We start from the raw sequence: 14,110 nt of genomic DNA, 5'->3' as shown, positions 1-14,110 counted from the left end.
TTTATATTTCTCCTTGTTTACAAATAACATTTATCCTTTAATACTCATTACAGTAACGCACTCACTCTCTCACACACACACACACACACACACACACACACATGTCTCTGTGTTTAGTTGGATTTGATGAAATAATAAATATATTGCACTTAAAAAAATCATCCAAACAAAATAACGTGGTTAATATACATAAAGAAAACACACACACATACACACACACACACATACACACACACACACATACACACACACACACACATACACACACACACCTTTAAAAGTGTCCAGAGTAACAGAGTTTAGTGATCAGATGAACGGTTCAGACATTTCGCACTCATACACAGGGATGTGTAGAACACCACACACACACACACACACACACACACACAGAGTAATTTGGTTAGCGCTGGTTAATAAATGTGCATGGATGTGACTTTAGTGAGTCATGAGTCAGTGCCTCACTGCTTATTTACAGGTGAGAACATCATCAAGGAAAAAGTCTGTAATCTGAGTCCTTTACAAATCTCATTCACACACACACACACACACACACACACACACACACACTCGTGCTGAACAGTAACCCTGTTCTCTTCTCATTAGCGCATGGTGTCTTGACTTTATCTTTAAATAAACACTGTGGTTCAGAAGTCTGATTAAACTGTAACTAATAAAGCGACTCGGATATTAATAACGACGCACGTCTCAGCCTCTAGAGCTCGGCCTCGTCCCAATCCAAGTGTGGCACTAAAAGAAAAAAAAGCTCATTCTGCCAGGCAAAAAGCATCCTCAGAAATTCCAAACTGCTCCCAGAGACAAAGCGCCCCCTAGAGTCCTGGGAATAAAGGGGTAAGAGCAACACACTTTGTGGCTGCGTCCCAATCCCTCACCGACTTTATCCTCCTGACCCCTAAACTTGGCTGTGTTCTAATTGTTAAGGTCAGAAGTGACCAGTAGGCCCCCGTCCCCCAACCCCTCCAGACCACACAGCGCCCCCTAGAGCTCCAGAGGACTCGGTACGACCCTGTCCAGAGTTACTGGTGACAATATAAGCAGTTCACTGTAGTGTTAGATGCAGAGTGGAGTCAGGACACTTCAGCGCCCCCTATAGGATTCATCATGCACAGAGTCGGGCTGTGCTCCGATCCGAGTGTCTCTAAGACAGAGTCTCCTTGTTGTGCCTGAGACAGGTGCAGATGCAGCTCCTGTGCAGACGCAGACAGAGTTCCTGTGCAGACGCAGCTCCTGTGCAGACGCAGCTCCTGTGCAGACGCAGACAGAGTTCCTGTACAGACGCAGTGCAACGCTGGTGTCTGTCTGCAAGTTATTTTAATTTGTTTTCCTTCCTTGTTCCCTCCAGCAGCATGTCTGGCTCATTCCACAGTAACAATGTCACATTATTTACACCTCGACAAAGATTACTGCTGATAAAAATGAAGAAGGTTCATTACCCACAGCCCCCCCTTGTGGTAGGAGGCCTGCATTCCATCTGTCTGGAATTGTACTGTCATTTTTTCCTCAGCAGCAGCGTCTTTATGGTAATAATGACAGTGACTTATTTACAACTTCAGAAGGAAAATTTAAAAGCAAAAAAGCGAAGTAAAAAGTGTGTGTGTGTGTATGTGTGTGTGTGTGTGTGATTACATGCTCACAGAACCCTCTTAAGAGTTTCCTCCTCTAACATAAAGCAGATATAAAGAGTTACAGCATGCAGACTGTGTGTGTGTGTGTGTGTGTGTTTTCTGCATAGTGCCTTCTGTAGGCAGAGGCACTCAGACGAAAGGCGTCATGACAGTGGAGGAGTGGCGCAGGCTCTGGATGGCGGCGTACGGCCCCTGCTGGAAGTAGTGATGGTAACGCGGCATGTGGAAGGAGGGGAAGCTCGGGCCGCTGGCGGACGTCAGAGCCGGGGGGGCCAGCGGGACGGCCAGCCTGCCGTAGGGGGGCAAAGAGCCCTGGATAGGGTGGGCCAGGGACTGAGGGGGCTGGAACCCTGAAAAGCCTGAGGAACCCGAAACCCACGAGCTCAAGGCGAGATTCTCAGACGCCGTGAAAGCAGATCCTAAAGAGGGGGTGGGGGGGGGGGGGGGGTTAATGACGTACACACAGACGATGCTCTGGAATGTAGGTGTACAGACAGGTCTTTTGTGTGTGTGTGTGTGTGTGTGTGTGTGTGTGTGTGTCCTCACCTCGGGTGTGTGTGGTGTGTGTGTCCTCTCCGAGTGTTTCCTCCTCTCCAGCGTACGTCCGTATGGGCGAGCGAGCGTACGAATGTTTGTGGATCAAACTCTCCACACTTTCCCTACAGCAGAGTTTAAACACACAGCCACAACATGAATCTCCAGCAGCGCACACACACACACACACACACACTGGCTTTGCAGGGTTTCAGTATCTTATCAGACTTTATAAGCACTAAATATTTGTAATAAGCGAAATGTTATTGTTTCACATTTACATAAGTCTAATACTAGCTAACCCATGCTAACTCCAGCTAGCTATAACTATTACTAACTATAGCTAACTCTCACTAACACTAAGGCTAGCTAGCTCCTGCTAACTCTCTTACTAAATCATGCTAACTCTTGCTCGCAGTGCTGTGTGATGTTAGCATTGTCCCTCTCCCCCTGCTAGCTGCTCTGCTAGCGATGGCTAATGGAGAGATGTGATGTGCACGCTAATGCTAACGGTACTGTGGTGCTGATGGTGCTGTGTGTCAGTCTGTAATCCTGTGCACGCACACACGCACACACACACACGTGTCCCAAAATCTCTCCCTGTGGTTTAAACACACACATGGGACTGTGTGTGTGTGTGTGTGTGTGTGTGTGTGTTGGATTAGCTCCTCTGCTGCTCAGAGTGCTCTGATTCGGGAGCCATGCGTCCGCATTACGCTCACAATTCAGTTAGGGAAGTGCAATATCTGTCAGCGGCGCAATACAAATCTCTGTGTTTTTATCCGTGCTGTGTGTGTGTGTGTGTGTGTGTGTGTGTGTGAGCAACGTGGGGGGGCTGGTTTAAATCAGGGCCCCGTCCCAAATTAAATTAGCCTGTGTTTTAGTGCACTGCCTGACTCCAGACTAATGCGATTTCTGCAGCTCCCTGAAGATCAATTCATCAGATCTCATCATTCACAACCCTCAGAGAGAGAGAGAGAGAGAGAGAGAGAGAGAGAGAGAGAGAGAGACAAAGCAGGGGAGAGAGACACAGAGAGACACACAGGGAGAGAAACAGATAATAAAGAATCAGACAGATGGAGAGAGAGCAAGAGAGAGATACAGAGCAAGGGAGAGAGACAAAGAGGAGGAGAAAAACAGTGAGAGAGAGAGAGATGGAGGGATAAGGAGGAGGAGAAGTAGGAGGAGGAGAGCGTGTTGTCTTTGAGAAAGTGTTGTCTCCCCTCCGCTGGCCGTGCTACGGGTCACGCTCAGCTCATGACCAGGGAGAAGGAGACGCTAGTACGAGTCAGTGCTCACTGTGACACTACACACTCAGCTCATACACACCAGTTATTAACACATGAATACTGTGTGTGTGTGTGTGTGTGTGTGTGTGTGTGTGTGTGTGTTTCTCAGTACCTCTCAATGTCTGTGAGTCTGGACGAGTCTCTGAAGCCTTTAGCAAATGGGTTACTGTCGATCTTCAGCTTAGTGATCTGTGAGACAGGACGAGGATTACATCAGACAGGTGTCTCACTCTCCGATTCACTATCTGTCTCTCTCTCTCTCTCTCTCCGTCAACCTCCCTCCTGCCACAATCTCTCAGACTAAACACTGAGACAGTACTACTACCAAACACGCGCACACACACACACACACACACACACACACACACACATTCTCTCTCACACACACACACACACACACACACACACACACACACACTCTCTCTCTCACACACACACACACACACACACACACACACACACACACACACACACACACACCTATCTTAGAAATAATGAAATATTGTGTGATTATTTATGATGAGACTCGACTGATATGCAACAAAGGATTCTGGGAAATTAAAACAAAATAATCTGGAACAGAAAGTAAATCCTTCAGCGTAAAAAGAAACAGAGCGCGGCTCAGATCCACACGCGGCTCCTCCGAGTTCTTCAACCTTAAAGGGTTCTGCGTGGAGCCTTGGGTTCTCCATGAGAAAGTGATCTAGAAGAACTTAAAGAATCCTGAAGAAATGTTTTTTTTTTTTTTACTTAAATTTTCTTGAATGAAAATGTATAAAATGTTCATGCGATACCTTTATAGGATTCAAATATTTTTAAACAATAATCTTTATATATAAACAATCCAAAATATTTATGAATCTAATCATACACACCCCAGGATCAAAGGATCGGTCAGAACCAGTTAAAGACAGATGTTTCTGGGTTGGTTCTCTACATAGTCATGTTCATGAAGAAAATAAAGCATTAGACCTGAGGACGTGTTCCTCACTAGGAGCTCTCAGGAGGCTTCGAACCCCTTACAGAACCTTCTTTCTACAGGCCTAGACTCAATTAAACTGAAAAAGTGTGTGTGTGTGTGTGTGTGTGTGTGAGAGAGACACACCAGTTGGTTCTGGTACGCAGTGACGGCGGTGAAGACGGTCTCAGGGAAGATGAAGGTGCGAAACTCCTCAGACTTAAGGTTTAGCAGCGACGCTGTGTGTTCCTTCTTCTTAATGATGTGAACACGAGGCTGATATTTATGCATTGAGTTCAGGATAATCTGTAAACACACACACACACACACACACACACACACACACACACAGTTAATATAAATAGCCCAGGCTGAGATAAACCAGTGAAACCACACCTAATATTTCTGTATTAAACCTGACTGTGTTATTGTTTTATTATTATATAAATATAATTGTTAAAATGTCTGGATTTATTTCGCTGTATTTTATCTTCATGGTGTTAATAATCATCCTGAACATTCCTTCAGTTAAACATTTCATCATCATTCTTTATTTACATTCAATTTATACTTCACTTTATTTCTGTATTATTTTACTCTCAGTCCAACATTACTGTATATTTATTATTGATGTATTTTGTCTTTCTGCTTCCTTCTGTATATTTTCTATTCTATATATTAGCTTCAAAAAGCTTATAATTGTATCTGTTGTTTTTAATAGTCAGAGAAATATGAAAGACAGACATTTGGATAAACCCTGAAGAGTGTGTTGTTAATAAACGCCTCTGAAGATGTGTGTGTGTGTGTGTGAAGGTGAGTTTGGAGTTGTGTGTGCACGCGAGTTATTGAGTAGTGTAGTGCTGAGGTGTGTGACGCGAGGGACAGGAGGAGAAGGGAGACTCGTACGTGTCCGTGTTGGTCCAGCTCGTTGTTGGTGAGTTTGACTTTCTCGAAGGACACCATCTGTTTGAGCAGCTGCTCTCCGCTGAACGGTGAGTCAGGGTGGACGTACAGCCTGTACACACACACACACACACACACCAATACTGTAATTATTGTATAGGAGTAACTACACTACAACACTAACACTCCACACACAGTGTGTATTAGAGAAGTCCAGGCTGGCTGAGTGTCTAGGCACGCCTTTGAGTCTGTATATGAAAGCCATGTGTGCTGTGTGTTGTGTGTTGTGTGCTGTGTGTTGTGTGCTGTGTGTTGTGTGCTGCATGATCTCACCTGGCAGGTAAGGGCGGGTCGGCTTTTCCCGCCACCAGCCATGAGGAGCGGTGATAGGCGTAGCGGTATCTCTTATTGTCCACAGGGACAATGTCCATCAGCACGATGTACTTCGAGTCCGGGTCCACTCCAGAGAAGGACACACGGATAGTGGGGAACATTCTCCTGCACACACACACACATACACACACCCTTATTATGCAAATGAATAGATCAAAGATATTAAAAACACCTTTTGAATCAGTTTTAAATGTTTTAAATTTGAGTCACTGAAGATTTTTTTATTATTTTTCATAGGTGTATACATTTATACACAACTTACACACATTTACACACTGTGAGCACAATGTCTTTGCTTAGTTATGAACAATTATATTTTTATGCTAAAAAAAATCTGTTCATTTTTTAAATATAATTTTTTTTTTAAATATTATTTGTATGTTATTACAGGTTTTTTTGTAATATATGTTTGAAATCAGAGGAAAGACTTTATGATTGTTCTGTATGGTAATAAAATATATTAGACCAGTCCTAAATCAATCTCACACTGACCCAGGGTCAGGACTTTATTAAATATGGATTCATAATCAAGCATAGCTTTATAACACTGAAACAAGTCTAATATATTTTATTATATATGATAAAATTGTTATATTATATTATATCACATTATATTACAGTATATTATATTATATTATATTATACTATATTATATTATACTATATTATATTATATTATATTATATCACATTATATACTATTTTATATTATATTATATTATATTATATTATATTATATTATACTATATTATATTATATTATATTATATTATATTATACTATATTATATTATATTATACTATATTATATTATACTATATTATATTATACTATATTATACTATATTATATTATACTATATTATATTATATTATACTATATTATATTATACTATATTATACTATAATATACTATATTATATTATACTATAATATATTATATTATATTATACTATATTATATTATACTATATTATACTATATTATATTATACTATATTATACTATATTATATTATACTATATTATATTATATTATATTATATATATTATATTATAATCTGATTTCTGATCTCTCAGATAAACTCGAAATGAATCAGAAATCTGACATGAATCTGCTGTTCATTTAACATTTATTATTTTATTCAACCAAAATTGCTCTCTGAAACCGCGTCTCGTGTGTGACGTCACACCTGCCCGACTTGGTGATGATCATCTCGGTCCCGAGTTCGTGGAATTTGTCCCACAGCTCTTTGGTCTCGAGGCTGCAACTGATGTTGGCCATGTGTTCACTCGGAACCGCCGGACTGCAGGGGATCAGCGGCTCCGTGCTCACCTCCACCTCCGCCTCCACCTCCACAGCCCCGCCCACAGCCCCGCCCACCGCCGCAGCTCCGCCCACACAGCGAGACTTCTCCACGAACTGCTCTGGAGTCGGGAACGAAACCATCACACGTGGAAGAAAGTTTCACATTCAGCCGCAGAGCCGACACACACACACACACACACACAAACACGCAGAGCAAAAATTACAGAATATAAGGAACTGAGGCATAGAAAAGTTAATATATATATATATAATAAAAAATATTACCCGACAAAAAAAGCGACAAGTGATTTAAATTCTAATTTTAAAATCAAGTATCACATTTTTATCAGATAATCAAACACGTTCAGCTTATAATAGTAATAATCATCATCATCATCATCATCACTATTTTAATCGTATTTATTTCTCTTTGTGTGTTGTGTGTGTATATTACCTGGAAGCGTCTGACACCAAAACTAATGTCTGTTACGTGTAAACGCACTTGGCAATAAAAGCTATTTCTGAATAATAATATTATATAATAATAATAATAACAATAATAATAATAATATATTTATCCAGAGAACTAAATCTTAGAATCTGATTAAACCTACACAAATGTGTTTTCATTTTATATTTTGCAGCTCGCGGCCTTTGAAGAGATAAAAATGTTGTATAACAGAATAAGATTTAAAAGAACAACAACAACAACGAGACCGACCCCGCCTTCAGGAGATAATAATACAATAACAGCATTAGGACTGTGTGTGAAGTGAAATACTGTGTGACGGTGCAGAAGTGTTCTAATGTCTGAGTTCTGTAAACTCGGATCAGATCTGTGCGCTGCTTATTACTGTGGATCAGAGGATAAGACTCTCTCTCTCTCTCTCTCTCTCTCTAAATATTAAATAAATTAAATAATTATAAAAAAAATGTTTGGATGAATTTCTGTAAATTGACCAAACAAATTAGCAAAACTCAAAATTTCTTCTGCAATCCTATACTACTCCTAATATATTATTATTATTATTATTATTATTATTATTATCATTATTATTATTATTATTATTATTATCATTATTATTATTATCATTATTATTATTATTATTATTATTATTATTATTATTATTGCTTTTATTGTTGTTTTATATTTAATGTCATAAGTATTTAACCACACTGACATCGCTCCCAAGCACACACAACATTTTTCGCAAAGAAAAATAAATTGCATCTCCAAATTTTTTTATGTTGTTTTATCATGTACAAAGAATATTATTTCTATTCCGTATTTAATAACCAGAGAGGAAACTGCAGAAGAAGGATTCCGGTTTCCTTGAGCAGAAATCATGTTTTCATTATTCATTATCTTCATTGTCTTTACAGAAATATTATTATTATTATTATTATTATTATTATCACACCCTTTCTTTTTCGATTAGTTTTAATCATAGAGAGAATTCTACACCATAAAACCCAAATCACTTTAAACTTGAACAGAAGCAGAGTGTGTTGTGTGTGAGATCTGTGTGTGTGTGTGTGTGTGTGTGTGTCAATCTGCGCTGTTATTCTGTCCTTTTGCCCCGGGTTGTGTCGCAGGAACATGAGTTTTATTCTGAAATATCCAGCTCTATCTCAGTCTTCTTTTCTTCCTGATTCTGTAATGAGTCTGAACCCAAACCACCGACTCCTTCAGCTCTGTCTCATTAAAGCGGTGTGAGATCGAGAATAATCACTCTGTCCTGCACTGCAGCCTTCATTTAATTCCGTGTTTATAATGATGATCTTTACACGCAAAAGAATCTGTAACATTTATATTACAGTCGTGTGATGTCTGTCAAAATCTATAAATAAATCATTATAAATACCATTTTAAAACATTCGGTAGAGTTCATTGTAAAAAAACATCAATACACTAAGCGTATTATTATTATTATTATTATTATTATTATTATTGTTGTTGTTATTGTTGTTTAGTTGTTGGATGTATACATTAGAAGCAATAAGTTGTTTATAATTTGGATGTTATAACTGATTACACTAAGAATTAAACTCCTAACTGTAAGCATTGAAAGGAACTTAAACCCGAGTGGGATTATCATCACATGCTTTTTTATAATTAATAAATCATTTTAAAATGAAATCAGGTGGTTTGTGTGTTTTTGCCTCTATTTTTTTTTTAAAGAAATTTGGAATAAAATCTCTCGCGCTGGGTTTAGGAGCTAGGAGCGGGTCACAGGTTCACATACCAAAACCAGCACTACAGTCTGGGTGAGGTTCAACGCCCACATCGCTCGGTCTCTTTAATATTTATTATTGTTTATTACCGCATGTGATTAACAGAATAAATTCACAATCCGGAGACTAAAGCCGCGGCTAGTTCAGTTTCTACTACACACACACACACACACACACACACACACACAGAGTTGAGTTATTGTGATTATAAATCCGACTCTGAATGTTTAATATTTTATTATAATAATGTATATGTGAATCTTATAAATCTTGGAGAGGCAGCGCGCGAGACCCGCAACAATAATCATCTCACTGCTTTATAACAATTACAAATATAAACCATCATCATCATCATCATCATCATCGTCAACATTATCCAGACAGAAACACTGAAGGCGCTTTACAGTTGTAAACGGTTCCTAAACTGCAGGTTCCTGGTGGTTCCTGATGCTATAAATAACCGTCTGTATTTCCGGAATGGTTTTTCTGTAAGAACGCTCTGAGTGCGGATTAAACTCACACACACACACACACACACACACACATCGGTGTGTAACCCTTCTGCATCCCTCAGGAGGTTCTGCAGGGAATAAACCCGGGTTCTCTCAGCTCTAGAACCTGCTCTGTTCTCTGTAAGACTGTAGGGCAATAAACATTTGAGGGAATGTTCGCAGAGTGTAGTGGTTATTGTGTGGGAATGGAACATGACCCGTGCTCCTTACAGACAGAACAGAGTGTTTGTACTTATTGTTTAATGTCAATTATTTAAGGTTAATTCTGGTTTATTATTCGATTTAAAAGTTGTTTTACAGAATCAAAGTAAAGTTATGGAAATGAGTATGAAATGAAATGTAATAAAACTTTCATTAAGCTGTGACTGAGACATAAAGGGTCTAGACAGGACTGGCACTGAAGCGGAACCATCACGGGCTCGAGTTTAGTACCTTTAGCGCGCGCGCGCGCGTGTGTGTGTGTGTGTGTGTGTGTGTGTGTTTATCTGTACATATAATTTCCATTTACCTTCAGGCATTCCGCAGACTCTCTCACCCAGACTGAGTTGTAGAAGCGCTGTGAAGTCATTAGACAGTTCCCTACATGTTCACTAGGTGACTATTAAGTGTACTTACTGTACTTACTGTACTTACTGTACACCACTGGAGTTTAAGGAGCACTGCTTGAAATATTTAAAATCTAATCAAAGGAACATCACACATGATGATGATGATGATGATGAAGAGTTCCAGGCTCTTACCCAGGGGTTTGATGGTGTTCTCCTCGCTGTCCTTGTCCTTGGCCGAGCTGCTGGAGATGAGGGCCGCGATGGAGAACGCGTTGGCTCTGGAGGAGAGCTGCGGCTTCGGACACGGACTGAACTCCATCTCAGCACACACACACACACACACACACACACACACCCTGTGTCCAGAGAAGAAGCTCGGAGGAAGCTCTAAACCCAGCAGAGGAACTCAGACTGGAGACTCCTCCTGCACAATCCCCCAAACTAACAAATAAATGAGCCTCAGGACCTCTGCGGGGTGTGTGTTAGATCTGCTGGATCTGCTGGAAGTGATGATGTAGTGGTAGATTTTCTCCTGTGTGTGTGTGTGTGTGTGTGTGTGTATGTCTGCGGCTAGTTGCGGCTCCGCCTCATTTTCTCCGGGTTTCTTCTTGTCTTCTCCTCCTCTGTCTCTGTTCATCAAACTGACCTGCACTTTCACTCGGTCTCCTTAACTTCACAAATTACTCCCGCCAATCAGCGCCCTGCGCAGGCCCCACGTCACCACTTTAAAGACACCTCCCACTTTTTTGTTCCGCGACAACTGAAGGAAAAAAAAAACGTTAATAACACGACGTTCATAAGCACTTCATAACCTGTCTACACTTATTATTATTATTATTATTATTATAGTTATTATTGTTATTGATATTATTATTATTATTATAGTTATAGTTATTATTGTTATTGTTATTATTATAGTTATTATTATTATTGTTGTTGTTGTCGTTATTATTATTATTATTATTATTATTATTATTATTGTTATTATTATTAGTATTATTATTCTTATTATTATTTCATTAGTGTCTTAATGTCCTACATATAATGGTATGTTTGACCACAAAAAATAATATAAATCTGTGACATGAAAGAATTTAATCTAATCTGTATTGGTGAGTTAATTCCTGTAATACCGGAGTTTAACAATCAGAATTAAACTCGACTAATTTCGATCAGATTAAACACATCAGACTGCAGTGGGAACATTTTTATTCTGTTTTTATCTAATTTTCGCAGTTACACTCCAGCGTCTCTCTCCCTCTCTCTCTCTCTCTCACACACACACACACACACACACACACACACACACACAGCACTGAGCATCTTCATATACAGGAGAGAAAATAAATAAGAATATATCATATCAGAGAAACTAAATATCGAGCTAGTGTTTTATTCATAATAAATAGAGTATGTTTGGATTCTAAACCCGATAAAATCATTCATTATTTACACGGGATAAAACACTGAAAATATCTTATTGCTATAATAATAATAATAATAATAATAATAATAATAATAATAATAATAACATATAGTGTGTTATTATTATTATTATTATTATTATTATTATTATTAATATTATTATTCTAGTTGTTGTTGTTGTTATTATTGTGTGAGTGTCGGACAGAGTTTTCTCTTTTCTTTCTTGATTTATTAAGCAAAATAAATACATTTCATTTAAAGCAAAGTTTATTGCGTATTTTAAAGTTGTTAAAATACACAACAACAACAACAACAATAATAATAATAATAATAATAATAATAACAACAATAATAATAATATAATTATAAAACAATAATAATATTATTTCTGTGTGTGTGTGTGCGTGTGTGAGAGAGTTCTCTCTCCTGATTTAGGAAGCTAAAGAAATAGAATCAATTTGAAGTATTGTTTTAAAAACAGAACAACAACAACAACAATAATAATAATAATAATAATAATAATAATAATATCAGTATGCAGCAGTTTTTTGGCGCATGCGCTGTCCGTGTCTCTATATGAAAAAGGATAAATAAAAAGCGCTGAGTGGTGTATATTTACAAGTTGATGAATCACCTTTAGGTGGTCAAAGTCAGTGTGTGTGTGTGTGTGTGTGTGTGTGTGATCCTCAGGAGCTCGGGGTGGCCTGAGATTAGATTACGGAGCAATTGGCAGCGGATAATGTGCTAAAAGCTTTCCCACTCAGCCTCACTCCTCTCCCCATGATCATTCACACACTGGGGATCTCCAGCTCACACACACACACACACACACCTCACCTGGACACGTGCACGTACCTGAGCCCTGCTCACCCGCGTCACACACACACACACGCACACACACACGCACACACACAACTCATTTATTGATAAGATAAAAAAAAAGTGTTAATGGGTTTAGTAAACCGGTCACATCCCACTCTAAACACTCTCTCTCACACACACACACACACACACACGCACAGACACACACACACACACAACAGTGCGCTACAACTTGCCCCTAACACAAATGACAATTAGGTAATTAAATAAATATTTGTAATAATATTTAAATAATAATATAATATTAACATTATGTTCTGAAGCAAAACATTGTTTTTAATTAGATGTATTACTTTGTTATTTGTTTGCTTTGTTTAGACAACAAAAAACTATGAGAAAGATTTTTACTCATTGATGTGAAGCAGTGGAGTTTACACACACACACACACACACACACACACAGCTCTGGTCAGGGTGCAGGATGGAGTGTTCCTGTTAAACATAAGAGCAGCAGGAGGTTTTTCTCCCATTCTGAATGTAATGTACAACTGCACCAAACTGTCCTGAATTAACTGTAGTTTTCATGGTTCCGGTCCAGCTGAGTCCGTGACGTCTCACCCGTTATACCTGCTGCATGCTGGCTATACATGATCGGTTTACAGGTACTTATGGATCACCACGCCCTGCTGCTCAGGTCTGTAATAAACCCCGCCCACCACAGGGGAGTGTCCATTACAGTATTGTAATATTGTCACTTCACCCAGATACAGTTCGGTACCCAGTGAGACCAGACAACGTTCCTCCAGGACAGAGGTGCTACAGTACATACAACATAAATGAACAACATAAATGAACAACATAAATGAACAAATCTATCTAAGAACTATATACAAAAGACAAAAAGACAACATTAAGTGCAAATGTGCAAACAAGAGCAACAACATGACACAATACTATAGTGAGTGATATGAGGTTCTGCGTGAGGGTTCTAGCCATGTGGCAGACCATGAGCACATCAGTAATGACAGCTTCACCCTCTCCATGTAAACATTCAATACAAAATGTGGCGTGTCTTTGGCCGCGAACCACCTACCAAGTCCACGCTCCACCTACATCCAACTACACTCCACCCTCAGATAACTGACACACTGATACAAGGCTTCCTATTCTGCAACTATGTTTCAAAAATTTTGCATAGAAATATAGTTATTGGGGAAGCCCTCTGACTGTATAAGTGTGTTTTAATGTGTGTATCCAGCATGCTGCTCTCTCATTCAATCTGAGCTGGTGAAAATGAATAAAATAAAAACGCTGGTACAGTTCTCAGGCCAAAGCCCCAAGGTAAGAGTGATGACATCAAATCTTTCCTAACCACACCCACAATGCATAACCACACCCATAACCACACCCATAACTACACTCATAACACATAGCCAAACTCACAACCACAACCATCCTTTAGCACACGTAACCACACCCATAATTCATAAACACATCCACAAACCATAACCACACCCATAACCGTAACCACACCCACAACTCGTAGGC

The 14,110-nt window shown here is 39.1% G+C and overlaps 1 protein-coding gene across 1 annotated transcript; it reads right to left on the bottom strand.

The window, feature by feature from the left end:
* On the bottom strand, positions 1–10,941 carry tbx20 (T-box transcription factor 20). The gene is made up of 8 exons (XM_053490686.1): positions 10,508–10,941; positions 6,905–7,139; positions 5,661–5,825; positions 5,331–5,439; positions 4,572–4,730; positions 3,579–3,655; positions 2,190–2,302; positions 1–2,062 (listed from the first exon to the last, which is right to left on the bottom strand). The coding sequence occupies exons 1-8, from the start codon at positions 10,632–10,634 to the stop codon at positions 1,773–1,775; spliced, it is 1,275 nt and encodes a 424-aa protein (XP_053346661.1). The 5' UTR covers positions 10,635–10,941; the 3' UTR covers positions 1–1,772.
* Positions 10,942–14,110: the final 3,169 nt, after the last annotated feature.

The sequence above is a fragment of the Clarias gariepinus genome, unplaced genomic scaffold (genome assembly GCF_024256425.1).
Source record: "Clarias gariepinus isolate MV-2021 ecotype Netherlands unplaced genomic scaffold, CGAR_prim_01v2 scaffold_30, whole genome shotgun sequence".
In the NCBI taxonomy this organism is placed as follows: Eukaryota; Metazoa; Chordata; class Actinopteri; order Siluriformes; family Clariidae; genus Clarias; species Clarias gariepinus.
The sequence above is the reverse complement of the archived record's forward strand: the minus strand, read 5'-3'. Positions and strand labels throughout refer to the sequence as shown.

Coding starts and splice junctions, on each gene's coding strand:
- tbx20 (XM_053490686.1), bottom strand. CDS start 10,634: ATGGAGTTCAGTCCGTGTCCGAAGCCGCAGCTCTCCTCCAGAGCCAAC. Junction 5,440..5,660: donor GACCCGCCCTTACCTGCCAG/GTGAGATCATGC, acceptor GTGTGTGTACAG/GCTGTACGTCCACCCTGACT. Junction 2,303..3,578: donor AGACTCACAGACATTGAGAG/GTACTGAGAAAC, acceptor ACTCTGCTGTAG/GGAAAGTGTGGAGAGTTTGA.